Here is a 25,495-nt window from a genome sequence, read left to right on the forward strand (position 1 = left end):
AGGCAAGTGCGCCCGCGCCCGCGCCCGCTGGCCTCGCGCCTCGCCAGTTCCCGCGCCTCGCTGGTTTCCGAGCACCTGCCCCGAGCACCTTCCCCGAGCACCTGCCCCAGGCTGCAGGCCTAGGAGCACCTGCCTGGTGCAGGTGCCCTGTACGCCTGCCTTCCTCCACCGTCCTGGCCCTGCTTTGCGTGCATGCCTGTTTCCATGTGTGTCACTGTTGTTCTTCATTTTGTGCCCCTTCTGGAACCTTCTCAACACCTGCCTCCTGCCCTTTCTGCCCTCTCTTGGTCCATCCTGGGAGCTGGTGGCATAAGATGATCAAACATGGGATTTTTCCTTGAGGAGACCCAGGCGAGTGGGCATGTCCAGTTGCCTGGAAAGCTTCAAGTGCTCAGGGCCAGTTCAGGTGTGGTTTTGAGCATGAGTGATCAGGAGAGTCCTCATCCAGAGGCAGCAATGCCTGTCTCAACCTGGCAGGCATCTTCCTGGCTGCCTTTCTTGTACACATCTTCTTTCCCCTCCTGCATTGCCAAGTTCTTGTTTGTGCCACTCATAGTTTCTTGACACAGCATCCTGGATCCCAGGTTCTGTAGCACAAGGAGCCTTGAGCTGTGTAGCATCACCCTGTGGAGGTAGTGCAACCCCAGGATGCTCTCTGCAGTCAACATGTCCCTGCCCCACCCCCCACCCTGTAGAGCATCAGTCAGGTCCCTTCCCATTTGGAGCTCCCAAGTGCCCCAGCAGGACTTGCAGGTGAAGCTCAAGCCCCGGAGGAGCACTGATTTGCTGCTCTTCTTGCATCCTGAGGAGCTCTTCAGGTTTTGGACACAATGCCTGTCCTGCTATGTGGGTTTCATGATAGCTGTGGCGATCAGCTCTAGTTGACATTCAGCTCCTCCGGGTTGGGGAGGGCCCAGCTGTCCAGGTTCCACTGGTCCAGTGCTGCTGGTCTCCAATGATTTGTCAAGCTGCTCCCAAGACTGAGGAGACCTCATGGATTTGTTGGTGCTGTCCAGCATGAACTCTGGATTGGCATTGGTATTTGGGTATTTTTGTCCCTCTTTGCACACCTTTTTCTGAATGTACAAAAGAAATGTGATGCCATTCATCATGATATCAGAGAAATATGTCTATGTTGTATGTTTCTTCTGTGGGTGAGAGAGAGAGTGATGCTGGTGATACAACCTAGGGCCCGATGCATGCCAGGCAAGTGCTCTGCCACTGAGCCACACCCCAGATTTTCTGCAGAATTTTAGGATTCTTTTAAAGATGGACACCATATCTTTATTTATTTCTATGTGGTGCTGAGGATCAAACCCAGTGCCTCACATGTGCGAGGCAAGTGCTCTACCACTGAGCGATTCTGCAGAATTTTATAGCTGTGTTTTTATTTTTTTATTTTATTTATTTATTTATTTATTTTATAGCTGTGTTTTTAAGTGTCAGAGCATTTCAGTTTTTTTTTTGTTAAGAGATGCAAAAATCAGGGGCTGGGATTGTGGCTCAGCGGTAGAGCGCTTGCCTAGCACGGGCGGAACTCGGGTTTGATCCTCAGCTCCACATAAAAATAAAGGCATTGTGTTGTGTCCATTTACACCTAAAAAATTAAAAAAAAAAAAAAGAGAGAGAGATGCAAAAATCAGATAATGCTCGGGTTTAAGTGATGCAGACAGACAGGATGCCCACCACTGGGCACATAGCTGCTTGAGCTGTCTTCAGGCTTGTATCCAGATTGGGGTCCTCAGCTTAAGTGGTCAGCTTACTTTTGGCTAAATGGTGAGAATGAGTTAGCTGCCCCAGGGTGGCCTGATAGTGGGGACTGAGGTTAATGGGTATTGTGGTGCAGGTTGGTGGGTGTGGCTAATGGAGGGAGGAAGACTAAGCCATCATTTGAGCATCTGCCATATGCCAGAGAGTACCCTGGGCATGGGACATTCGAGAGCCCTAGGCAACAGAAGGCAGTACTTGCCTCTGCAGAGGTGGGGAGGGCTGGTGTGAAGGGCGTTGGCAAGGAGTACAGCCCATGCGCAGGAGCCATGTGGCCTGTCTGGGTGATGGTAATGGCAGGGCCCAGCAGACCTTTGTGGAGCCCTTCAGTGTGTTTGGGCTCCTGGGAAAGGCCGACTTCCATGTCCGAGGGGGTGGGGCACAGCAGGTCAGTGTGCTTCTCAGGAGGAAGATTTCTGGGGAAGGCCTGGAGTCCTCAGCAGGGGCAGTGAATGTGAGGCTGTGGTCCCCTGTTGGGGCTGGAGCTGAGGCAGCAGAGGGACCAGGAGGGACAAGGCCAGACTTGAGGCTGCTCACCGTTGCTGGAGTGGGAGGCATTCCCAGAGGCCAAGGCCGAGGGTGTAGTCTGGACTGATCTGTGGCATTAGCCTCTTTGCAGAGGGAGACAGTTGTGGAAGAGCTGGGGCTGGCTGGGGCAGGAAAGGCCTTGCTGGGAGTGGTGCTTTCCTCCCCATGGAGCTCGGGTGACTTGAGCATGGACTGGCTGTGTCCCCTGTGCACTCTGTGAGTGCTCAAGGTCCCAGAGCGGGAGCACCACCACACCAGGCAGGAGTGCTTCATGCTCCCGTGTAAGGACCCTGGGCCTGCCTTGTTTGTAAAGTGAGGTTTCTCATATTGCAGAAGTGACCACAGTGACAGTGGCCAATGTGGGGGCCTCTGCAGACAACGTCTTCACAACATCAGTGGCAAATGCGGCCTCCATCTCAGGACATGTTCTGGTAAGCTCTCTGGTGCAGGTGGCTCATGCTGTGGCCGGCACCCTGGGCTCCACACAGCCTGGTTGCCAAGTCCCTGCTGGAGCTCAGTGCTGAGGAGCCTAGGGCTGGGCTGGGGGAGGTCAGAGAGGAGGTGCTGCTGTGAGGTTGGCCAGGAGCCTCAACTGGAGCTGAGGGCCTTGCGGTCACCTCACTGCTCAAAAAAGGAAGGTACACAGCAAGTCTGACTGCAGGAAGCGTGAAGCCCTGAGGCCTTGCAGCCTACGGCAGGTCTGGCCAGTAGCTGACCCACTTGCTTATCTTGTCCACATGGCTCCACAGATGCACAAGAGTCCGTGTGCCTCCCAGCCCTGTTCTCCGAGCTCACCTGCCTGCCATGCTCACTCCTGTCCTCTTTTTTTTTTTTTTTTAAAGAGAGAGTGAGAGAAAGAGAGAGGATTTTTAAATATTTATTTATTTATTTATTTTAGAGGGGGGGGAGAGAGAGAGAGATTTTTAATATTTATTTTTTAGTTTTCGGTGGACACAACATCTTTGTTTGTATGTGGTGCTGAGGATCGAACCCGGGCCGCACGCATGCCAGGCGAGCGCGCTACTGCTTGAGCCACTCCTGTCCTCTTAAGACAAGCTGCGGGAAACCATTCCTGCTCCAAATGACAAGTGTGCCCAAGTTCTTAGCCCTTCCATGGTTCTGCTTTCTGTTTGAGGTCTTCTGGCACAGGTGGCAGAGGCTGGGAGGGCAGGGTCTTCAGAAAGGGGGCTGCTGTCACGGAGCATTTTATGCTTTAGCGGACAGATTTGCAGACACTTTGCTGAGGCCACATAGGCTTAGCCCTGGCCTATCCTTGTTCTTGGCTCTGTGTTTACGTCTCTTGGGGTCATCTCTAAAGGATCTGGGGTGTCTGGATGAGCAGCTCTTTCCTGCTGATGAATGGCAGGAGCCTTCCTGGAGGCTGCCTCCTGGTAGCTAGATGAGAGGCCTCTGTCTGCTCAGCCGACTCAGCAGAGGTGTCCTCTCCTCTAGTCTGGTAGGACAGCCCTTCAGATTGGGGACAGCCTGAACACTGAGAAGGCCACGCTGATCGTCGTCCACACTGATGGGAGCATCGTGGAGACCACTGGGCTGAAGGGTCCAGCGGCTCCTCTCACCCCAGGTACCAGCAGCACCTGCTCCCCAGGCCCTCTGGAGTGTTCTTTTGTTTTATGTAGAAAGTTTTGAATTCCAAATGGTAGATTTAAGTACAAAATATGGCGTTTCCCAGGCAGAGAAGGTACAGTCCCTAATTGAAACAAGTGCACACCTGGGGAGGCAGTGCAGACCTGCTCACGTGCCCTGAGGGCTCTGCTTGTGCTGTTCTCGCCCCCACTGCCTCTCTCTTCCCAGGTCCTCAGTCTCCTCCAACCCCCCTGGCTCCTGGCCAAGAAAAAGGCGGCACCAAGTACAACTGGGACCCCTCAGTGTATGACAGCGAGCTGCCTGTGCGCTGCCGGAACATCAGTGGCACGCTCTACAAGAGCAGGCTTGGCTCAGGTGAGGTCATACGGGACCACCGCGGGGCCAAGGACGGCTGTCACGGCACAGCACTCACTCAGGCTGAGCTGTGGGTGCCGCCCTGTGACCAGAGCCCAGGTCACAAAAGGCACTGGGCAGGGACAGGCCTGAGAATGAATCTGAGTCATAGTGGCCTAGAACCAGAGAGGAGGTGAGGGAAAGGTAGGGATGGAACATGCTCCCCAAGAGCTGCTCAGCACAAGACTTGAGGACAAAGGATTCTGGAAGAATCCAGATGCTAAGACAGATGCTAAACATGAGGCACTGTGGATCTTGCAGTGACCACATGGTGAGTGGACAGATCAAACAGGTGGTCAGAGGCACAACCATGAATGAACTCATGGCGATTTGCCTGGGTAGCCTGTCAGGGCGACTACAGGGAGGGTGATCAATCAGAGGCCAGGCAGGGCTGAGAGGCATCCAGGAAGGAGGTGGAAGATGAGAACACTTGGGAGGGGGACCTGGCTTGGTGTCAGCCAACTGTAAGTCAGCAAGGGACCTTTTCTCCTTTCAGGTGGCCGGGGGCGATGCATCAAGCAGGGTGAGAACTGGTATAGCCCGACTGAGTTTGAAGCCATGGCAGGAAGGGCCAGCAGCAAAGACTGGAAGAGAAGCATCCGCTACGCGGGCAGACCCCTGCAGTGCCTCATCCAGGTACACAGGCCTCCTGGTGTCTCAGCACCACTCTTCAAGGCGGTGGCACCAGCTAGTCTCAGAAGGCCTGGACTGTGGGGCACCAGGGCTCAATCCAGTGTGGCCGGGCAGCATCTGACACCAGCAGCTTGCCACGTAACTGGGTGTGTCTCTTGCCATCCCATCTTCCCAGCAGGATGAGGCTGTGGTGACCTGCAGGCAGTGGGGCTGTGGGAGCTGGTAGTGCCTGGCACAGGGCAGGCCTAGGGAGGGACCACTGCCCACAGGAAGAAGCCCAGGAGACAGCTCCTGATGCGTTGCATCCCCCTGACATCCCTGGAGGACTTGCCATTCCTGCTCAGGCTGGCTCTTGGGCTGCACTGATGGAGCGGCACCTGTAGGGTCTTGCTCCTAACAGAGGTGGAGCCTGTGGCCAGGATGCATTGAGACGCCAAGAAGTTTCTGGAGATCATCATCTCTCCCATCTCAGATATCTGTCCCTGGGAGTGGTGGGTAGTGACAGAGCCACTGCAGTCCTGCGAGGAGTGGGCTGCTTGGGTCTGACTAACGCTTCAGGCACTTCTGTGTTTCAGGATGGCATTCTGAACCCTCATGCAGCCTCTTGCACCTGCGCAGCCTGCTGTGATGACATGACCCTGGTAAGTGCCAGCGTGTGCCTGCAGCCAGAGCCCCTCCATCCCTGCACCTCTGCCAAGGGCACCACCATTCTTTCCTCTGGGCATGTTTGTCCCTGGGCATGTCCCTGGTCACTTGCCTGACTGCAGAGAGTGGTGGCTTCAGGAGGGCATAGAAGCCCAGCAGTGAGAGAGGCTCTGGTGTCACTGTCAGCCCAGAACCTAGAACACCCCTTTCAAATTAGCTGCAGCAAACTGGCTGCAATGGCCACACCTGTAAACCCAGTGACGCTGGGGCAGGAGTACTGCAGGACAGCCTCAGGATGGACTGATGTGCAGGCAAGACCATGGACAGTGCCCCGGGGTCTGTGTGCTCCAGTGAGTTACACGGGGATGGACTGGTGGGCAGCTGGGAGCAGGGACAGTGCCATGGTGGTCAGGTGTGTTCCAGTGAAGCAGGTAGGGATTTGTGCACTGGAAATGGAAAGTGCAGATGGGGGAATTCAGAGATGTGGATAATCAAGAGACATACCACGGGCTGGGGTTGTGGCTCAGTGGTAGAGCACTCGCTAGCATGTGAGAGGCCCTGGGTTCAATCCTCAGCACCACATAAAAACAAATAAGTAAAATAAAGATATTGTGTGCAACTACAACTGAAAAAAAAATGTATTGAGAGAGAGAGAGAGTGAGAGAGAGAGAGAGAGAGAGAGATACTACATCCACGTTGGGAAACAACAGGAAGATTGTAGTTTTTCAGGTTGATGGATAGCTTAACATTTCCTGTCATGATCCCGGTAGATGCAGACAGGCTGACTCTAAAATGTTTGTGGGAAAGTATCGAAGATGAAGTAGTTGAAGCAGTTTTGAAAGAATCTGCATGGTGACAGCACCCTGCAGGTGTAAGGCCCTAGTTGTCCACAGGACAGTGGCGTTTTCAGGCCTGCTGGGGTCTGGAGGCCAGACCAGGGTCTTTGCAGGAAGTAGCGCTGGGACCTCAGACGTCTGCGCAAGGAAGCGGCTTGATGGAACTTAACACTGAAGGAAAGGGAATTTGAGAAGGGTCACAGACTGGGTGCAGGAGCCCTCAGAAGGGAGCTGGCCTGTCATCTCTGTGGCCTAGGGCGGGTCCTTCTGGGGACTGGGCTGCGCTGTGCTGGCTGCAGGTTGCTGTCCTCTCTTCTCCTTGAAAGCACTGCTGGCTGCCTGGCTGCCATTGCCAGGTTCTCTTGAGCCTCCCACCTCCCATCTTGCCACGCCACTCGTAGGGTCCCTGGGCAGGAGCAGGAAGCCGGGATCCTCTGCCCTCAGCATGGCACCACCCATCTGAACCTTTCTCCACAGAGTGGTCCCGTCAGGCTCTTCGTCCCATACAAAAGGCGCAAGAAGGAGAATGAGCTGCCTGCAGCCCCAGTGAAAAAGGACTCCCCCAAGAATATCACACTCCTTCCTGCGACAGCGGCCACCACCTGTGAGTCTTAGTAAAGACCACGCTGTCCAGCAGGGAAGTGCCCTTGTCACCTCCAGCTCCACCAAAGTCAGAGAACCCCTGTACACAGCATGGGAGGAGGGGCCACCTGGCTGCGTGGCTCTGGCCCCTCAGGCAGACAGAGCATCGGGGCAGAGGATGTGGCTGGGAGGCTGCACCCCTGTAGTGGCCAGAGCAGAGCACAGGAAAGGGGCCAGAGATGAGATGCACCCTCCAGGGCACAGTCCTGCAGATTCCTGCACCTGCCATGCCCACTCGGGCACAGGAATGTCTGAGGCCCAAGCCCTCACCATCCCTTGGCTCCACAAGCCCACCTCTGATGCTGTGGCATGGGGACACTAGTTTCTTAATTCAAGAAAATTATTTAAGATTTTGTTTTGCTTTTTAGGTGTGAGTCTGGTTCATAGTCAGAGCTTCATGGGCTGGGGTGGGGTGGGGAGGAAGTGTGTCCTTGGCTGTCTGGAATTCTCCCAGGGGCTCTGAGTTTGCTGGCTGCCCATTGTCCTTCCTGCATCCTGATGTCCCTGTGCTCACTCTGGCTCGGCTCCTGGGGACTTTCTGAAATCTGCCCTCTCAGGGAGTGGCATGTGTACAGGGCCTGGCCTGGCCATTCGTAACATGTGTCTCTGCCTCTGCAGTCACTGTGACGCCCTCTGGACAGATCACTACCTCGGGAGCACTGACGTTCGACCGGGCATCCACCGTGGAGGCCACTGCTGTGATATCTGAGAGCCCAGCCCAGGGTGACGTCTTTGCGGGAGCCACAGGTGTGCCTTCTCCCACCTGCCCTCTGCCCGGACCCCCAGGGTGCATCTCCCTCCACCTGAACGCCTCTTGTGGCCTCCGTGCAGGCTGGGCACAGGTGGGCAAGCTGTGGTTGTGGGCTGGTGTGACCTGGCCACAGGGTGGGCAGGGCAGGGGCTGCTTGGCATTTGCAGCTCCTGCCTGAGGCTGGGCTGAGCCGCAAGTTGTCATAAACATGCCGGAGTCCATGCTGGAGAGAGCGGAAACAGGCAGGTTCATGTTGGTCAAGTCTCCCTTCACCAAGCACCTCGAGCCCCTTGGTCATCAAGGCAGACACGGCACCCCCCAGCTGTCCACAGCACCTGTGGCGGGAGCTGCAGCTGCATGTGCAGCCTGGCGAGGTCTGCTCCTTTGTACCCAGCTGGCAGCTGAGTGCCCATCCCTTTCTCACCACAGTGCAGGAGGCCGGCGTGCAGCCCCCGTGCAGGGTCGGCCATCCCGAGCCCCACTACCCCGGCTATCAGGACAGCTGCCAGATCGCACCCTTCCCAGAGGCCGCACTGCCAACCTCTCACCCCAAGATAGGTGAGTTTGTAGGAATTCACATACGTGCAGGTCATCACCCTCAGAGCTGCTTCTGTGAGAGTTTCTAAGTGAAACAGGCGCTAGGTCAGAGCTGGCACGGTCTGGCCCACTGCCTGTGCTTGTAAATAGTGTCATCGAGCATAGCCGTGCCGTTCAGTTATGTGATTACAGTGTGTGTGCTCGATGGCAGGCTGTTCCCGGAGAGACCAAAATGCCAGAGCCTGAACAGGCATCACCTGGCCCCTGGGAGGAGGGTTGTATTTGCAGGCCCTCTTCCAAAGAGGTCAGGCAAGTCCTGGGCGAGTTGTCTCTTCAGAGCTGGCTCAGGGCAGCATCTTTGGAGAACAAAGGCCAGCGTCTGCATCCTTGCGGCTGAGAGCCCAGGATCCTGCCTGTGTATGTCTGTGTGTGTGTGTGTGCGCGCGCGCGTGCACCCAGGGAAGCTCTACCACTGAGTGACATGAGTGAACCCAGGGATGCTCTACCACTGAGCTACATCCGCAGCCCTTTTTAGTTTATATTTTGAGACAGGCCTCACCAATTCGCTATAGGTGCTATTTAACTGTGTCTTCCTGAGTGAGGCCTTGTCTCAAAAATGAGCCAGGATGAAGCTCCGTGGCAGAGTGGCCCTGCCAGTACAAAACAAATAGCCAGCCTGAGATCCTTCTGCCTCAGCCTCGAGTCGGCCACCCCTGGCTATCTTCTATCTTTCTTTCTTTCTTCTTTTTTTTTTTGGTACTGGGGATTAAACGCAAAGGGCTTTATTTCTGGGCCACTCTTTTTAAAATTTTTTATTTTGAGACAGGGTCTCACTAAGCTGCTCAGGGCCTTGTTATATTGCTGAGGCTGGCCTTGAACTTGTGATCCTCCTGCCTCAGCCTCCTGAATCACTGGGATGACAGGCACAAGTGGTTCCACCTGGCTGTCTTCTAAAAACTTGGAATAATCTCAAATACACAAAAAGGTTGCAAACACAGCATGAGAACCTTTCTCCTAAACTATTTGAGAGTGAGTTGGTGACATACCCTGGAGAGCATCGCTGTTTTCCTAGAAATGGGAATTGATGGGACACTCAGGAGAGCATTGCCTATGGCTCCCCAGACTTGGTGAACTGGAGGTTCCGCCCTCCACGCCTGGAGCTTGGGAGAGCTGTGTGGGTGGCCCTCTCCTGGGGACACATCTGTGGATGTGGCTGCTCAGTGCCTCCCTGGAGCCCAGGATCTCCTCCAAAGTCAGCAGGCAACCCTGACTTTGGTCAGGAAGGACCTGTAGGAGGCCAGCTGAGGCCAGTCAGTGTGGACGCAGTGCTTCCTGTGGGTTCCCTGGGCCATGACCACAGCTGTTATCACCTGTACTCAGCAGGGTCCCCTGAGGAGGCTGGTGGAGTCCAAGCTCTCAGCTGCCTCTGGTTCTCTGCCTGTTCGGGTTCTGGCCCAGAATGTGCTGGAGGTGTTTCAGGTCTCGGTCCCTCTGGAGCCTGCTCCTGCCTAGTCCCCAGATCCCATGACATTGTGTGTCTTAGCCAGGTGCAGTGGTGCACAGCTGTAATCCCAGTAGCTTGGGAGGCTGAGACAAGAGGATTGTGAGTTTTAAGCCAACCTCAGCCATTTAGCAAGGCCTTAGTCAACTCAGTGAGACCCTGTCTCTAAAATACAAAATAGGGCTGGGATGTGGCTCAGTGGTTAAGTGCCCCTGAGTTCAATCCCTGTTCAAAAAAAGACTACGTCTGCCCCAGACCATCTAGTGACCTCACAGTGGGAGCTGGAAGGAATTGGGTTCCCAAGGGCAGGAGGTTAGCCTGGCACTCGCTGGTGCCCCAGTGCGTGTTGCTATTGCGCCAGGCCTGCCCCAGGACTGCCAGGTGGGCCTGCCCATTCGCACAAGCGTCTCTGTCCTGCAGCAGCTGGGGGCTTGAGGGGTCTCTAGGTCCAGTCCACGGTTCCAGGGTTCCTGCAGTCTCCTCTTGGCATCTGTGTGACAGGCTTCTCTAGCCATGAGGAATGCTACTTTGTGTCCTTAGTGAATCCCTGCGTCTAACTGGTGCTAGGAAGGCCATCCTGTGCACAGCCATGGTGCTGCAGCCCTGGCTCTCCTGTCTGTGGCCCTGGCTGAGTCCCCTGGCCCTACCCGGGTCCTGCCCTCCTGGACAGTCTCCTGCATCTCACGTTGCCTGCCCCAGGGACATGGGCCTACAGGTGGCCACCCCATTTGCGCACATCAGGGCTCAGCCAGGGCTTCTAGTGACCGCATTAGGAAGGTGCCCTGAGAAGCCAGGTAGGCATGTTGGAAACAGACGGGTGGCTGTCCCTGAGTGTGGCAGCAGATGTCAGCCACAGAGTATGCCCTCTGACCTTGCCAGCCAGCGCTCATTAGTTTCCCGTCTGTCTCGTTTCCCTGCTGCAGTGCTGACGTCACTGCCGGCCTTGGCTGTCCCACCCTCCACCCCCGCCAAATCCGTCTCCCCCACGGTGGTCACTGGGCTGGAGATGTCAGAGCAGCGGAGCTGGCTTTACCTTGAAGAGATGGTCAACTCTCTGCTGAGCACTGCGCAGCAGCTGAAGACACTGTTGGAACAGGCCAAGCAGGCCAGCTCCTGCCGAGAGGCTGCGGTGACCCAGGCCCGGATGCAGGCTGATGCAGAGCGCAAAGAGGTAGGCAGCAGCCGTCCTCCCGCCCAGGCCAGCCCTGTGGTCCCCATGAGGTCCTGCTGCCTCCAGGATCCCTGGGGCATACGGCTTTTGGGTTCTGTAAATAAAATTGGTTATTTTGGGCTGGGGATGCAGCTCAGTGGTAGAGGTATGTGTGAGGCCCTGGGCTCCATCTCTGGTACCAGGAAAAAAAAGTTTGCTTGATGCAGAGGGAGAACACGTACGCCCAGGGGACGTTCTGCTCCCAGGTGACCTCGGTGCCCACACCCCTGACTGAGGTCAGGATGTGCTGCCGGCTGCAATAGCAGGTCTACCAGGGCCTGGGAGCTGTCATTGCTCAGGCACGTGCTCGCAGGTCCTATCTCCTGCCGTCTCTGGGGACTGGTCACCCTGTCCAGGGGACTCTGCCCTCCCATTCTTGGGCTCCTTGGACTTAGAGCTTGGCCTTGGGTCTCTCTCTGGCTTTGTAGTCTGCATCCAGCCAGGCGGTGTGGCAGTGCTCTTCAGAGGTTCATGTGGAGTCCCTGTGCTGCCCAGGCTGGCCCCAAGCACCTGGGCTCCAGGGTCCTCTGCCTCTGCTTCTCGCATGCTGAGACCACGGCTGCACCCTCAACTTCACGTGAGTGTCAGGAGCCAGTGGGGCCAGGTGTGAGCTCAAGTCTGGTGATCCAGCCTGCGCCAGGGCTGGGCCTCCCAGAACTGGCCTCAGTGCCCACTGGTGTGTGACCCTGGCCATGTGGTTAGTGGAGACAGCTCAAGGCACTGAAGGGACTTGGGAAGGTTGAGGGCCTCGTCCCCAGCTGCTTCTGGGCATGGCCTCATGCGCATACGACCCTGCTGACCAAGTCAATGGTGACTTGACTGCTGGGGGGACATGGCCACGAGGCTAGACAGGAGGGCAGTCACTGGGGCCTGTGAAATGGTGAACTGGTTAGAGCTGCATGTCCCTGGAGATCCAGCTCCGTAGGCCTCTTCGGGGAGGGGTGCTGCGGCACGGGGGTGGCACGGCCACGTGTGGCCTTCGGAGCAGAGCAGAGTCTGCAGGCCACGGGGCTGCAGGAGGTAGGCCCCCTCGCCAGCGTCAACCTGCTGTTTGGAACCCAAGAAGAAATCAGATTCAGTCCAGCTGAGCTAGTAAGGGGATTTTTGCCAGTTTTAATGGAAAACTAGCATAATTAGTTCTACAGAGACTAAACGGGGCAGAGCAGATGCCGTGGGCTGTCCAGGGTACAGCGTCCAGCAGGCATCGGCTGAGTGGCCGTGGGGTCTTGAGTCTGAGCCACAGCCCTGGCTTGGGGTTGGCCAGGCTGCCCTGGCCAGTCCCAGTCCCAGTCCCAGTCCCAGTCCCAGTCCCTACAACCTACCCCTGCTTCTTTGGCTCTTTCTCAGCCACTCTCTGGTCCTCACAACGTCCTCCGTGCGGGTCCAACCTGCCTTAGTAAGACGCGCAGGCAGGAAGAAGAGCCTAGAGGCATGGGCTCATGGTTTCCTGAAGAGTGCAGCAGGAGCAGCGCTCCGAGCCTGGAGGCGCATGGGCGCATGGCTTTGGCCTCTGAAGCCCTGGCACCCACCTGCCGGGTAGCACAGTGGACAGGCACCAAGAGCTGCCCACAAGAGGGCGGCTGCCTGTGACCGCCCTTGGACTCAGGCAGGACACAGGATAGCTGCAGCCAGGAGTATGGCCCTGTGCTGTGGTCTGTCTCCAGTCACTCAGAAGACAGCTACTGACCAGCCTGCTGTCACCGCCCAACCCAAGTCCCAGCCAGCCCCTTGGAAGCCCTGCCTGGTAGTGGTGGAGCTACCCAGAAACGCTGTCCCCAGAGCCTCAGGAGGGGGCTGCCACTAGGAGCTGTGTTATGGTGGGAGAATGGCCAGGCAGGGTGAAGGCAGAGGGGTCAGGCACAGAGGCCCTGTAGTTCCCACCCCGGGCAGACCCCGTCGCCATGGATCTGAAGTGCGCGAGGCTGGCCGCAGCGGTTTCTTGGTTTCGCAGCCAGGGCGGCTCTGGCCCAGCCCTGGGACATGCTGTTGGACTGGTCCCTCGATCTGCTTGTGCATGCGCCCCAGCTTTCAGATCCACTGCTGGGTGGGGGCTTCCTCTGTTCCATTTGCTTCCATTGGTGTTGGTGCCTGATTTGTGCTGCCTCTTAGAGAAAGCAGTCCTAGGCCAGTGGCCATGGGGAGGACACTCAAGGCTTCCTCTGCCATGGGGTGCCAGCAACCGCGTGGCCATCTGGGGCAGGCCAGGCCTGTGTGTCAGGGCCCTGTCTAGCCACCTGGTGTGAGTGATGGGTCTGGGCCTCCTGGTTTCAGCTCCTGGGTCTGGGAATGCTCTAGCAGTTCTCCTGAAGCCCTGGCCCTGGCCACTCCCATCTCACTCCTGCCCTCTGTGCAGCCCCTGTGGAGGCCAGGCCTCTGTGTGGAGAAGGGCTGCTGCCTCTGGTTCAGGCCCCAGCTCTGGAAAAGGAGCCCCTGGAACTGTCCCTGTGGGTCCAGAAGGGTACCTGGCCCTCTGCTCCGAGCCCCAGTCTGCCCCCACCTCCATTGTCCCTGCAACAGCCATGGGGCCAGGAGGCTGTAGAGCCCCCCAGGCTCACTGAGAACCCACCAAGGAGTGCGTGCCCCTTGAGACACAGGAGTCCCCTACAGTCCCCAGGGACAGCCCTCCAGCTGGGGCTGCTCCAGGGGAACCCTGCTGGCCTCAGGATCGTTCAGGGACAGGTGAGGCTGGAGGTCGGATGAGGACACAGTGTGTGGTGGCCGGAGGTGCCTGTGTGGCTGTGGACGGCAGTGGCTGTGGCGGCTCTGAGACGGGCTGTCTGACGGAAGCTCCACCTGGCTGGGTGGACGCACTCGCACCGTGGTGACTGGAGAGGTAATGGGCCAGTTGCAGGTGACTTGAATTTCATCTCACGATTCTTGGTGGCTCTTGGGAGGAGCTGCCTCGCCACCACCACTCTTAATAAACTCCAAGCCAGTCACCTGGGCAGAGCCTATGATGCGGCTGCCCCTGCTCCTGGTTGCTGCTGCAGCGTGATCAACACCCTGGCCACCTGGGTGCAGTGCAGGTGGACAGTCTCCTGGGGCCTGGGGTAGCAAGTCTCAGATGCCCTCAGTGTTGGGCCAGAGGCTGGGGGCTCCCTGTCCATGGCAGACGCCAGTCGTCTTGCTGGCTGCCTGCTGTCCCGGGACTCTGAAGGCGGGCCTCTGAGGAATTGCCCACCGGCTTGAGCTGCTTGGTGTGGGAGTCCAGGGCTGCAGCCTCACAGCTGGGGGCTCCCGCAGGCCCGGCACTGTGTGCTTCCATGGCCTCCTCATCTCTGTGCTTTGAGACCTAGCGTGAAAAACCACTTACAGTGGTCCTGAGATTTCCCGCAGGTGTCTGGAACCTTCTAATAGGGCTGGTGGGCATGGCCAGGCGGCTCGCCATGGTGTCCCCAGGGCACCTGCACCTGGAGAAAGCCTGTTTAAAATGAGCTTGTCCTGAGGCCCAGTGCAGCAGCCACACCTGCAGTCCCAGCAGCTCGGGAGGCGGAGGCAGGAGCACTGCAAGTTTAAGGCCAGCTCAGCGACTTAGTGCAACCCGGTCTCAGAACTGAAACTCAAAAGGTCTAAGGACGTGGCTCAGTGGTAGAGCGCCCCTGGATTGGATCCCCACTGCCACCAAAAAATAATGAGAGAAGCAGTTTGTCTTGGGGTCACCAGGTCGTTTGAGTTCCTTGTTCCTCACCCCTGCAACCTGAGAACCTGGCAGCCTCCCCTGAGGTCCTCTCCCCAAGAGGTGGCTCTAGCAGGACGAGGACCACATCCCATCTTCCCACATCCCTCGTGGGTTCCCGACATCCACGAGACCCTGTGGTCTCCTCAGCCTCCCTCACCTGGGCCAGGGGGTCGGTAGAGTGGCTCTCTCTGTGGACCTGATCTCCCAGTGAGTCCAGGCAGTGAGCAGGCAGAGCTAGGGAGACTTCTGGAATTCCTCTGATGGGAGATTTGCTCCCCCCCCCCATTTGTTTGGTGACTTATTTCTAGCAGGAAGGGCCCAGGGCTGGGATCCTGGCTCCGGAGTGCTCTGGCACACCAGCACGGGCTCCTGACTCTGGTGCTACAGGACACATGGGCCTGCTGCATCCCTGCCCCAATCCTGAGTCCCCGCTTCCCCAGAGCCTCTGGCTCCTGGGATGGTGACCGCAGCTCCTGTAGCCTGTGGCTCTGTGTGTGGCCTTGTTCCAGGGGCACCTGCCCCTCAGGTGTGGGTTGATTCTGAAACCTGGGTTCTCCCTGGAGTCTCTCCCTTGGTCTCAGGTTCTTGAAGCCTTTTGTCATCTAAGGTGGAGCAGGAGCACGTGGTCAGTGCCCAGATTCCAGCTGGGTCCTGCATTCTGGAGTGCGTGGGTGCTGAGTGTTGGTGGCCGTGAAGACATCGCCTGGCAGAGGGTGGCTGGGGTTCGGAGCAGAAGGCCCAGACTGGTCTGCAGAGCAGAGTGGAGCAGCATTGTCACCTCAAGTACCTGGCTTCCTCGTGTGGGGCCACAGTCAGATCTGAGGTCTCCAGGGAGCCCCTCCCGCCAGGTAGCGCATCCGACATGCAGCACCCAGAGATCAAGAAGGAAAGCTCTAGTCACACAGCTTGACGGAAAGGCGCAGGCAGCCTCCACTGCAGCGAGCCGCCGGGCAGCGGCCGAGGGGAGAGCAAGGCACCTGTGCCAGGGCCACGTGTCGTGGGGGCTCGGCCGGGGGGGCTCGGCCACCCGGTGCTGGTCTCCCTATCATTCCTGTGCTGGTTTTCCCTAGTCGCTGGCCTGGAGCGGGACTCCTGGGAGCCTGAAGTGGACTTCCTGGGCTGGTGCCCGGGGAACGCGCTGCTCAGCCTGGGGGCTGCTCACGGGGGCCCAGCTTCTGTGCACTGACGCTTCTTGTCCTCCTTGCAGCAGTCCTGCGTCAACTGCGGCCGGGAGGCCCTGAGCGAGTGCACCGGCTGCCACAAGGTCAACTACTGCTCCACCTTCTGCCAGCGCAAGGTAGCGTCTCTGAGGGCCCACCCTCCCCGGCACGGAGCTGAGTGGGCGCCTGGCAGCCCTCTGCCGTCTTATTCCTGGGGTCTCAGTCCGCCGTGGCTGTCCAGAGCCTGCTGCTGCCCGCAGCCTCGGCCCCATTCTCTGCAGAGGCCCAGGGCTCCCTTGACCCTCGGCCCCCCTGGTCCCCAGGGTCCTCCTCTGCCTGTGATGACAAGGCAGCCAGGACCAGTCCGCTCCTGTGTGAGCCACGGGCTGGCAGTTCAGTCCCCAGGACGGGTCACTGCATCCTATGGCAGTGCCCGGGCCAGGCAGGCCTGGAGCCAGGCCAAGGGGCACCTACCCTTTCTGCCTGCAGGGGGGGCTGCTGGTCCTGAGAGGCTGAGGGAGGTGTCCCCCGCCCAGCAATGCTGCAGCGTCCCCAATGTCGTCTCTGTCCTCGATCAGAGTGCTTGGAGGCAGGTAAGGAAGACTTGTTCTGAAGTGGCCTCAGGTGGCCAGGGCGACCCTGCTCTGCACTCCTCACCTGCTGGCTGGGCACTGCTTTCTGCAGGTGCAGTTAGGGTGAGTGCTGTCAGAGCTGGGCCTGCCTCTCCCCTCCTAGGCCAGCCGGTAGCCGCTGGCCACATTTCTGTGGCCTGGTCCTGTGGAGCACCGCAGCCTCGTCCTTGTGGCTCATCTCCCAGTCAGAGCAGCGTCCTAAAGGACAGGCTGCTGTGGGAACGTCAGGCCTGTCTTCCCGCTTGCTTTGTGGGGACTAGAGTGAGGCAGGAGGAAATGCTGACCCCTGGTCTCATGGCAGTGCCCTTCCCAGCCCTGGAGAGCAATGCCAGGAACAGCTGGTTCTCACACAGGCCTGTCCCCGTGGGTCCTGCTCTCTTGTTCCGCTTTGTGCCCATTTGAAACTGCCCCTCAGTTAAAAAGGCAGGACAAGAGACCTGGTCCTAGGTGGCCCACCCTGCCTCCGCAGGTAGCTCCTGCTGGCAGACCCCCTCCACCAGGACCCACGGCCAGGGGCTCTCTGAAGCCCACCCATCTGGTCAGGAGTGCACAGGTGGGGCAGGTCAGGGGTGGGCAAGGCCACGCAGAGCCAGGCTGGAATGGCCTGGGGATCTTCAGGTGTGCAGTGCCCACTCCGGCAGGAACCCAGGCCATCCTGTCAGGCCCTGGAGGGGGCACTGCTGCTGTCGCCCTCGTGCAGCGTGGCCAGGCACCACCTGCTTCCTCTGCAGCCTGCTCACCCAGGGGTGGGGAGCAAAGCTTACAGCCTGTGTCCCCGAGCTCCCTCACCCACCTTTTGCACTGAGAAGGGCATCCCAGGTCATCCCACTGCACTCGGGCGCAGCAACCTGAACCAGCGCCGGGTCCTAGCTGTGCGCAGGAGGGTGGCGCTTCTCCCCAGTGCTGGGCACACCACCACAGTGACCGGGTCAGCCAGGTGACAGGTGCCCTGAGGTCACCGGGCAGGTGTGCTTGTTGACAGAAGACCCACGTCCTGCAGGGAGCACCTTAGGTTGGTCCTCCCTCAACACAGTCCATAAGGCCAACGCGGTTCTCGAGTTGGTGGAGAGGGTCTCAGAGTGACCACCAGACAGGACCTGAAGACGAAGCCGGCTGCTCTTCCTCACCAGTCACAGCTCCTGGCCTCACTGACCCAGGGCTCTCCTCACGCCCACTTTTCAGCTCAGACCCTGAGGGAGCCACGTGGGATCTTCATGCCACCATGTCCTCCCCGTCCAGGCCCCCGGGACCTCTGCCCAGCTCCAGGGAGGAGGACTTTCCTGTGGCCTCTGCTGTGCAGACCACGGCCTGCGGGACCGTGAGGTGGCCAAGCTCCTCTTGCATGCCCATGTCCCGCTCACCCCTCGGCAGCACTGGGTGCCCAGTGGTCCTTTCCTCGACGCCTCTGTTGGGAGTTGGCTGACCGCGTCACGGGCTTTATCTCTGAAGGCAGCCCTGCTGTGCTGGTCACAGACTCTCCAGCACAGTCACTCTGAAGTCTGGGTGGTGGGAAGCTGGGGTCCTCCTGTGCCGTCTTGCTCAGCGCTGCCGTGCTGCCTCCGGTCCCCCGCAGCCTGTGGCTTCTGAGATCTCCTCTGACCTCTGGGAAGCAGTGTGCTGGGCAGGGCTGCACCTGACCATGGTGACTGGGGGGCTGTGCGCGCCCGAGAGTACCCGATGTCCCTGGGTATCTGTCAGGATGTCCTGGGCACACCTCACAGTTGTCCTTCTGACTTTGTCCCACGGTAGTTGGTCTGTCCGTGTCTTGTACCTGGTATTGAACCTGGGGCCCTCATCACCGAGCCACATCCCCTGCCCGTTTTGTTTTTTTATATTGAGACAGGGTCTTGCTGAGTTGCTGAGGGCCTCACTAAGTTGCTGAGGCTGGTTTTGAACTTGCCATCCTCCTGCCTCAGCCTCCAGAGCTGCTGGGATGGCAGGCGTGGCCCCTGCGCTCAGCCAGAGTAGTTTGTTTTGGATGCTGTTCTGCCCTGGCCTCGTTTCCCGATCGCTCGCTGCCAGTGTGAGGAGACAGTCGGCTTGTGCCGCCTGTCCCCTTGTCCCGTGACTCTGGTGTGTTTCGGGGCTTCACCACGGCTCCTCGGTGCTGGCCCCTCCGCTGTGGCCGGGACGCCTTTCTCCTTTCTCTTTCCCCGGCTCTGACTGCACCCATGGACCCTCCAACGGGTCATGGGAAAGAGGGGCGAGAAGTTCTCACCCGGCCCCACGTCAGGGCAGGTCCACTCTCCACCAGGTGTGAAGTGGCCTCAGGGTTTCTGTGAATGTCTTTTTCAGAAGAGGACACTTCCCAGGTTCCCAGCTGTGAGGGTCACGGGGACGGTGTCGTAGCCAGGCTGACACGTCACGGCGCCTGACACATCTTGGTGAAGCTCGCTTGACACATCTCACCAGGACGGGGCGGGCACTTTGTGAGGCGGACTGTGTGTCCTGGTGCCTCGCAGGGTGGACGCTGGGCCGGAGGGTGCCCTTCTGCTCTGCCTTTGGGCGGCCGGGAGCCTGCGAGTCCCTCTGGGCCTTCCTCAGGCAGCTTCCTCACGACCCCCTCTTCCCTCTCGGTTCCTCTCGAGCCCGTGTTGGCAGTTTGTGGTTTTCTGGGAATTTGTCCACCTCACAGTCGTCGGGTGTTTGGTGTAAAGTTGTCCCACATGTCCCTTAGGATCTTTTGGGGTTTTTTCTTGGTACTTGGAATTAAACCCAGAGGGCTTTACCTCTGAGGCACATCCCGTCCCCTGCACACCCTTCCCTTGTTTTTTTTAATTTTGAGACAGGGTCTCATTAAGTTGTTAGGGTCTCCGTAAGTTACTGAGGCTGAACTTGAACTTGTGACCTCCTGCTTCAGCCTCCCGAGTGGCAGGGATTCTGTGGACCACTGTGCCCAGCAGGACCTTTTAAATTTTTATGTGGTGTTTAGCCAGCTTTTTCATGACTGTGGCCAAAAGACCTGATGAGAACGACATAGAAGCTGGGCACAGTGGCGCACACCCGTAACCCCAGAGCCCTGGGAGGCTGAGGCAGGAGGATCGTGAGTTCAAAGCCAGCCTCAGCAACTTAGCGAGGCCCTAAGCTACTCCGCGAGGCCCTGTCTCTAATAAAATATAAAAAATAGAACTGGGGATGTGGCTCAGTGGTTAAGGCCTCTCAGTTCAATCTCGAGTACCAAAAAAAGAACATAGAGGAAGAAATGTTTATTTGGGGCTTATGGTTTCAGGGGTTCAGTCCCGATGGCCACCTCTGCTTCTCTGGTGAGGTGAGACCCAGCATTACTCGGGAAGGCTGTGGAGGTAGGAGGCAGCTCAGAGCCTGGCATCCGGGAGCAGTGAGAGCAACGTGCCCCAGGGTAAAAGGCACACCCAAGGCACACCCCAGGACCTGCTCCTGGCAGCCACTGCTGCTGGCCTCTCCTTCCCATCCACGTCCTCAGGCTGCGGTTCTCCTGAGCACCCGAACACGGTGCCGCCTCCGTCCCTGGGCGTCCTTGCTGCACCTGCCATGCGGGACCCTCCAGGCCTGTCGCCTCTGCTGATCTGTCAGCGAGCCGGCCCTGGGGTCTTCCTGGGCCAGGGTCTTCCTCCCTGCCCTCCCCTGTGCTGTCCCTCCTCCCTGTGTGGCGCGTCTGCGAGGTGAACATGTACGTCACTGACGCCGTCTCCTTGACATGCAGGCTCAGAGGGACGCAGGCCGAGGCCCTTTCCCTTAGGTCCAGACAGTTCTTCCCAGGCCTGGGTGAGGCTCGGGGCAGGGCTGGCACAGTGTGTCCACACCCAGAGACAGGCGGATTTTTTTAGCTCAAGTTTTCCTGGGATTTCTTCTGTGATGAACGAGTTACTTAGAAGTGTGTTGATTTTCGAATATTTGTGAATTTCCTGACCTGCCTGCTGCTGTCCACGTCCAGCTCCCTGCCTGTGTGGTGTGGAGGATACCCTCAGGCTTCCTGAGCGTGTCCCAGGGTGCAGTGTCCGGGGCTGGTGGTCTTTCCTGCTCAGGCTGCTGCTGGTGTTGAGAGTGAGTGCCCAGGTTCCTCCTGTCCCAGATTGATGGCTCTTGGACGTGCGCTGGGGCCTGTTGTGGGCCAGCAATGTGTGGTGTTCTCATCTTGGACTCCTGACCCAGCCCCTGCCATTCTGGGTGGCCCTCTGCTGCCTGCACTCTGAGGAGCTCGCTTGGCTGCCTGGCCACGTCTCCCGGGGCCACACGTGGAACTGAGGGCGCTGCGCGGCAGCTGTCCGTGCGTCGGCACTCAGCATGGCCCTCTTTCTCCTTCTTCTCTTCCTCTTTTTCTTTTGAAAACAAATTCATTTTTAAATATCATCAGAAAGATCATGTTTAAACTTGGAATACTCGCTTTGTGAATCTAACTGGAGCGTATTATCTTAGATTCTGATTTCAGTCGTGCAGTCTTTTCCTACTCATCTCATTTCCAAAATTCTCCCCATCATCATGTGCACGTAAATCCCATCTGTCCCAAGTTCTTGTGGGCGAAAGGCGCCATTCTTTTCTGCAGTTCAGAAACACTGCCAAGGCCTGTTCCCCATGAATTTCCTGACCCTGTCCTCAGATGATGCAAGTCCTCCAGCAGCCCTGCCACAGCCTCGGGTGGATGAGCTTGATAAGTCAGCGCCGGGGAGGCGGGGAGGCCCACTCCCCTGCTGGGTGGTGGGTGCTGGGTGTTGGGACAGGTTTTCTGGTCCGTCACTGCTTCACTCTTCACGGTCCTCGTGGTGTGTGGAGCCCGTGGTGGCTGACCTCTGATCTCCGTTGCCCCAAGAGCATGGGCAGGTCCGGACACAGGCGGGGTAGCTCACAGGAGATAGCCTCTGGGGTGAAGGCCGGGGCCATCACCCCCCACCCCGGCCCCTCCAGGCACGAGCTGGCAGCAGCCATTGGCCTGTTAACACGGTGTCCCTCCTTTCAGGACTGGAAAGACCATCAGCACGTGTGTGGCCAGTCGGCAGCTGTCACCGTTCAGGCAGAAGAGGTGCACGTAGCTGAAAGTGTGATTGAGAAGGTGGCCGTGTGAGCCGCCCCACCTACCCTACCTGCCGGAGGCCTCACAGTGGAAGCCCCCACGGACTGTGGGGGTCGTGAAGGGAACTTGCTGGACAAGTTATCCACGGACTCCGAGTGGACTCGGAGTGGACCCTGCCCTGCAGATGAGCTCTTGCCACCCAGAAGCCCTGAGGAGGTTCTGTGGCACTGTGGGCGGGACAGGGTCCCTGCCCTCAGGGTGCTCTCCCCGGGATCATGAGCGTCAGGCCTGGTCAGGTGTGTGTGTGCTGTGACGGTGCACACCTGCTGTCTGTCGACAGAGTTGTAAATAAAGTCCCACCCACCCGACGGCCACGCCAGTGCCAGCGTCACAGGGCCCTGGGTACAGACCGCCTGGCAGGCTTTGTCCTGTGGTCTGGATTGCATGGTGCTGGCTGCAGCTCCCTGACCCACCATGGTGAGGGTGGGCACAGGGCTTCTTTTGCTGACCACCTCTGGCCCCGTCGAGGCCTCTGAGGTGACAGGGTGTCTGCCCACTGCCTGTGCCTGGCACTCACCCAAGGGCCCTCTGTCACCCACCTGTAAGGCCTGAGAAGTCCTTTGGCTGAGATGGATCTGGGGGGGATTGTGGCCACCTAGCAGTGCATCTGGGCCCCCTGGCCTCCAAGTTGTGCCCACCAGCTTGGAGGCTGCTCAGGGGCCCAGAGGCAGCCAGTCCGCCTGTGCCCAGGCCCTCTGCATGTAGAGTCCTGACCTTCACTGTGTCCACGCTGTCCCTCCTCACTGCCCAGAGCCGTGCTGACAAGCCTCAGCAGGACCAAGGGCCGGAACCTCTGGGGAGACCCACTGGCTGTTTGGGCGTCCCTCTCAGCCGTTTCTGTGAGCCCTACACCACAGGCGCCCCAGAGTCCTCAGCCCTGTGCCCTCCCCTGGACTAGGGATGGTCCACTCCTGCTGCCCAGAGTCCACACCCAGCATAGCCCTGGCACCCACTGGGATACCATCTGCAGGGTCAGCAGAAGGCTCTGGCAGAAAGGGCGGGGAGCCAGGAGGCCACCGTCAGTGAGCCCTGCCCTATCTCCTGCGGCTGAGTCGTGCCGGGCACCTGGGGGTTCCGAGGACCTGGGCTGAGCCCTCTTCCCACCAATCTGGGGTCCTCACGGCCGCTGATTCATTTCTGCCTGTGTTGAGCCCTGGTCCCCCTATACACAGGCCCTCCAGGGGGATGAGCTGCCCTGACCTCCAGAAGTCCTCTCTGGTAGCCACGAGGGCATTGCATGGCCCTGTCCTGCCAGCCAGGCCATGGAGAGGCCACAGTGAGGTCCCGTGGCACAGCTGTGGTATAAGCGGTCGGGCTGTCCCTGCGGAGACGAGGGCTGAGGTGGCAGAAGACTGCACAGTCAACATAGGGCCAGCAGAGGGCCCTACACCCAGGACGAGCCAGACCCTGAGGACCTCCAGGCCACTGCCAGCCCAGGGCACCAAGCAGGCACATTGGAGCACTGTCTGTGGGGCACGGCCACCCTGAGCAGGGGGCACTGCCAACCTGGGCACTGTGTCCTGGAATGATGGGCCAACCTGTACTTTGTCTTTAAATTGGAAACCTGAGGACTCGTGTTTGTTGGGGTCTCCAAGGCCCCACAAGGCTTGTGATCAGGGGGATCTCGGCATGGGCTAAGCCCCCCCAGCTGTGTCCAGCTTCCTGTGACCTCTGTCACCTCAGGGGCATTCTGACCTCCCCTCTGTCTGAGGGGCTCTCAGTCCGGGTCAGCAAGGGCCAGGCACATTGGGCCCTTAGGTCCCCAGGGACAGAGCCCAAGGGAGCCCCAGTTCCAATTCCGGTGTCAGCACCACACAGGCTGGGGACACTCAGGCCAGCAGAAATAAATCCGTGACCTAGTCCATTCCCTAAAGGGATCGGGGCAGGCCACGACAGCAGGTCAGGGGAGGCTTGTGATGTGACAGCACCCAGTGGACGAGGCTGTGGCACTGGACGGTACTAGGGTGGCCCCAACTGCCCAGTACTCTAGCGTGCTGAGGTGCCTACAGCCATGGCCCTAACGGCCCTCAGGGAATGGCCTAGGGTGCCGAGCCCAGAATGTCACACTGTCCAGACAAGAACGCAGGCCCTTGTGGCACTTTTGAAGAGGCAACAACCTGGACATAGGACACACAGGACAGCTCCTGCCAACAGGGCTGACAGGAACCCTCCCATGACCAAAGACAGGGACAGCCATGTTGAACCGTTCTAGCAGGAGTTGTCCCTTTGCCCCCAGGGCCAGAGGTGCCTCAGTACAGGCAGCTTGGTGTCCTCTGCCCAACCCTGGCCCTGCTGTCTTCTCCCTGAGGTTGCCTTGGGACACGAGAGACAGGTCTGCGGAGCACACGGTTGGCCTTTAGTGTGGCACTCCTTCAGGGAGCCCTGGGTGGACCTCTGCCAATCCCCAGTCCCTTCCCTAGCAGGCACCTTCTGGCCAGGGGTTGGCAGCTGGGTTTTTGTTGTTGTTTGTTTTGTTTTTTGGCCTTCAGGAAGCTCTGAAGAGAGTCCTCTTGCCATTCCCACTGGGACAGCAAAAATTCCACCCACCTGGTCCTCAGAAGCAGGAGCTGGCCGGGGACCCTTGGTGGGTACCTTCCACTGGGTGCTGTGTATCTCAGGAGACCCCTGTGCCCCCACCCTCAGGGCAAGCAGAGGTCTCCCTTCAGGACAGTCACCCCAAACACTCTCCTGTGGTAAAGGGGGAAACAGCTCCTGGATGCTACCCCTTGGTTGGAGCTGAGGGGACTGCCCCCCAGCTGCAGGACCTCCTCACTATGGGGAGGAAAGGGTCAACCGACTGATGGGGTCCCTGGGTCAGAAGCCCCTCCTCCTCACACCCATCCCAGGAACCTGCACAGCATCCGGAAGGAATTTGTTTAATCAGAAGCACAGCAGGGCCCCGGGGCTCTGCAGCTAGGGCGCAGTGCCTTGCGGAACACCGAGCGGAACTCGGTGTTGAAGACAGTGTAGATGAGCGGGTTGAGAGCGCTGTTGACATAGCCCAGCCAGGTGACAGCGCTGACCAGGCGCGGGGGCACGAAGCAAGCCCGACACAGTGCCCCTGTAATGTGCACCACGAAGAAGGGCGTCCAGCATACCAGGAAGGCCCCTGGGGGCGAGGGCAGTCAGCCAAACCCGAGCCCCACGCCCCACCCTCTCCCATTCCCCTCTCCTCCATCGGGCCGCCCTGCCCCTCCCACCGGCCTCCCCTTGGATTCGCTGTCCAGTCCAGCTCACTGCTCCTGGAGGACCCCAGGCCTTGTTCACCAGCGCACGTGGAGGGCGCCGGTGCGGTGTGGATGGCCTTAGGCAGCGGTGTGTGCGCGCGCCCTGGGGGTACTGCGCGGGGCTGAGCCCCCATCTGGTGGTCTGTCCGGCTGGCTCCTCCGAGTGTAGGGGAGGGGAATCCGGTTGCGGAGAGGGCGGGGTTTGGCCAAGCCGCCAGTTTCTGGAGTCTCCGGCTCCAAAGACAGGGGCCTCTGTGTGGCAGAAGCCAAGGCAAGTGGAGAGGGGGAGGGGAGAAGAGAGACACAGGGGGACTGACAGCAAAAGGAGCAGAGACTCCAGGGGCCCGAGGACAGCTGAGGACCAGGGGGCGAGCAGGTCAGGCGCCCCTGCCACCGTCTGCTGCCACTCGATATTCCTGATCAAAGAGGCGACCTGGGTGCTAAGGGGCTCAGCGGGGACAGGGACGGGACGCAGGAGCAGGCGGGGACGCAGGCTTACCTCGGAGTAGACGAAGAGCGGCAGTACGAGGAGTGCGAGGAGGAGGTCGGCGGCCGCCAGGCTCACGATGAAGTAGTTGGTGGGCGTCTGCAGCGAGCGCTCCGACGCCACGCTCACGCACACGAGCGAATTCCCCGCCAGCACCACTCCAATGAGCAGCACGCCTCCCACCAGTGCTGCCGCCCCCGCTGCCCCCAACGCCG

At 59.0% G+C, this 25,495-nt stretch overlaps 2 protein-coding genes across 2 annotated transcripts; one reads left to right on the forward strand and one right to left on the reverse strand.

Moving 5' to 3' along the window:
* The first annotated feature begins 2,572 nt into the window (after positions 1 to 2,572).
* Positions 2,573 to 21,874, forward strand: Deaf1 (DEAF1 transcription factor). The gene is made up of 11 exons (XM_015503083.2): positions 2,573 to 2,726; positions 3,748 to 3,877; positions 4,108 to 4,254; positions 4,790 to 4,929; positions 5,502 to 5,567; positions 6,885 to 7,011; positions 7,668 to 7,796; positions 8,230 to 8,358; positions 10,762 to 11,009; positions 15,935 to 16,024; positions 21,453 to 21,874. Exons 4-11 carry the CDS (start codon positions 4,852 to 4,854, stop codon positions 21,555 to 21,557), a joined length of 972 nt encoding a protein of 323 aa, XP_015358569.2. The 5' UTR covers positions 2,573 to 2,726; positions 3,748 to 3,877; positions 4,108 to 4,254; positions 4,790 to 4,851; the 3' UTR covers positions 21,558 to 21,874.
* A 2,552-nt stretch (positions 21,875 to 24,426) lies between these two features.
* On the reverse strand, positions 24,427 to 25,490 carry Drd4 (dopamine receptor D4; the record flags this gene model as incomplete). The annotated part of the gene is made up of 2 exons (XM_015503084.2): positions 24,427 to 24,675; positions 24,713 to 25,490. Coding segments are annotated over 2 exons (1,011 nt in total), but the record flags the coding sequence as incomplete, so codon positions are not given.
* Between the last annotated feature and the right edge of the window lie 5 nt (positions 25,491 to 25,495).

Source organism: Marmota marmota, unplaced genomic scaffold (genome assembly GCF_001458135.2).
Source record: "Marmota marmota marmota unplaced genomic scaffold, marMar, whole genome shotgun sequence".
Taxonomy (NCBI): domain Eukaryota; kingdom Metazoa; phylum Chordata; class Mammalia; order Rodentia; family Sciuridae; genus Marmota; species Marmota marmota.

Coding starts and splice junctions, on each gene's coding strand:
- Deaf1 (XM_015503083.2), top strand. CDS start 4,852: ATGGCAGGAAGGGCCAGCAGCAAAGACTGGAAGAGAAGCATCCGCTAC. Junction 4,930..5,501: donor CCCTGCAGTGCCTCATCCAG/GTACACAGGCCT, acceptor TCTGTGTTTCAG/GATGGCATTCTGAACCCTCA. Junction 8,359..10,761: donor AACCTCTCACCCCAAGATAG/GTGAGTTTGTAG, acceptor TCCCTGCTGCAG/TGCTGACGTCACTGCCGGCC.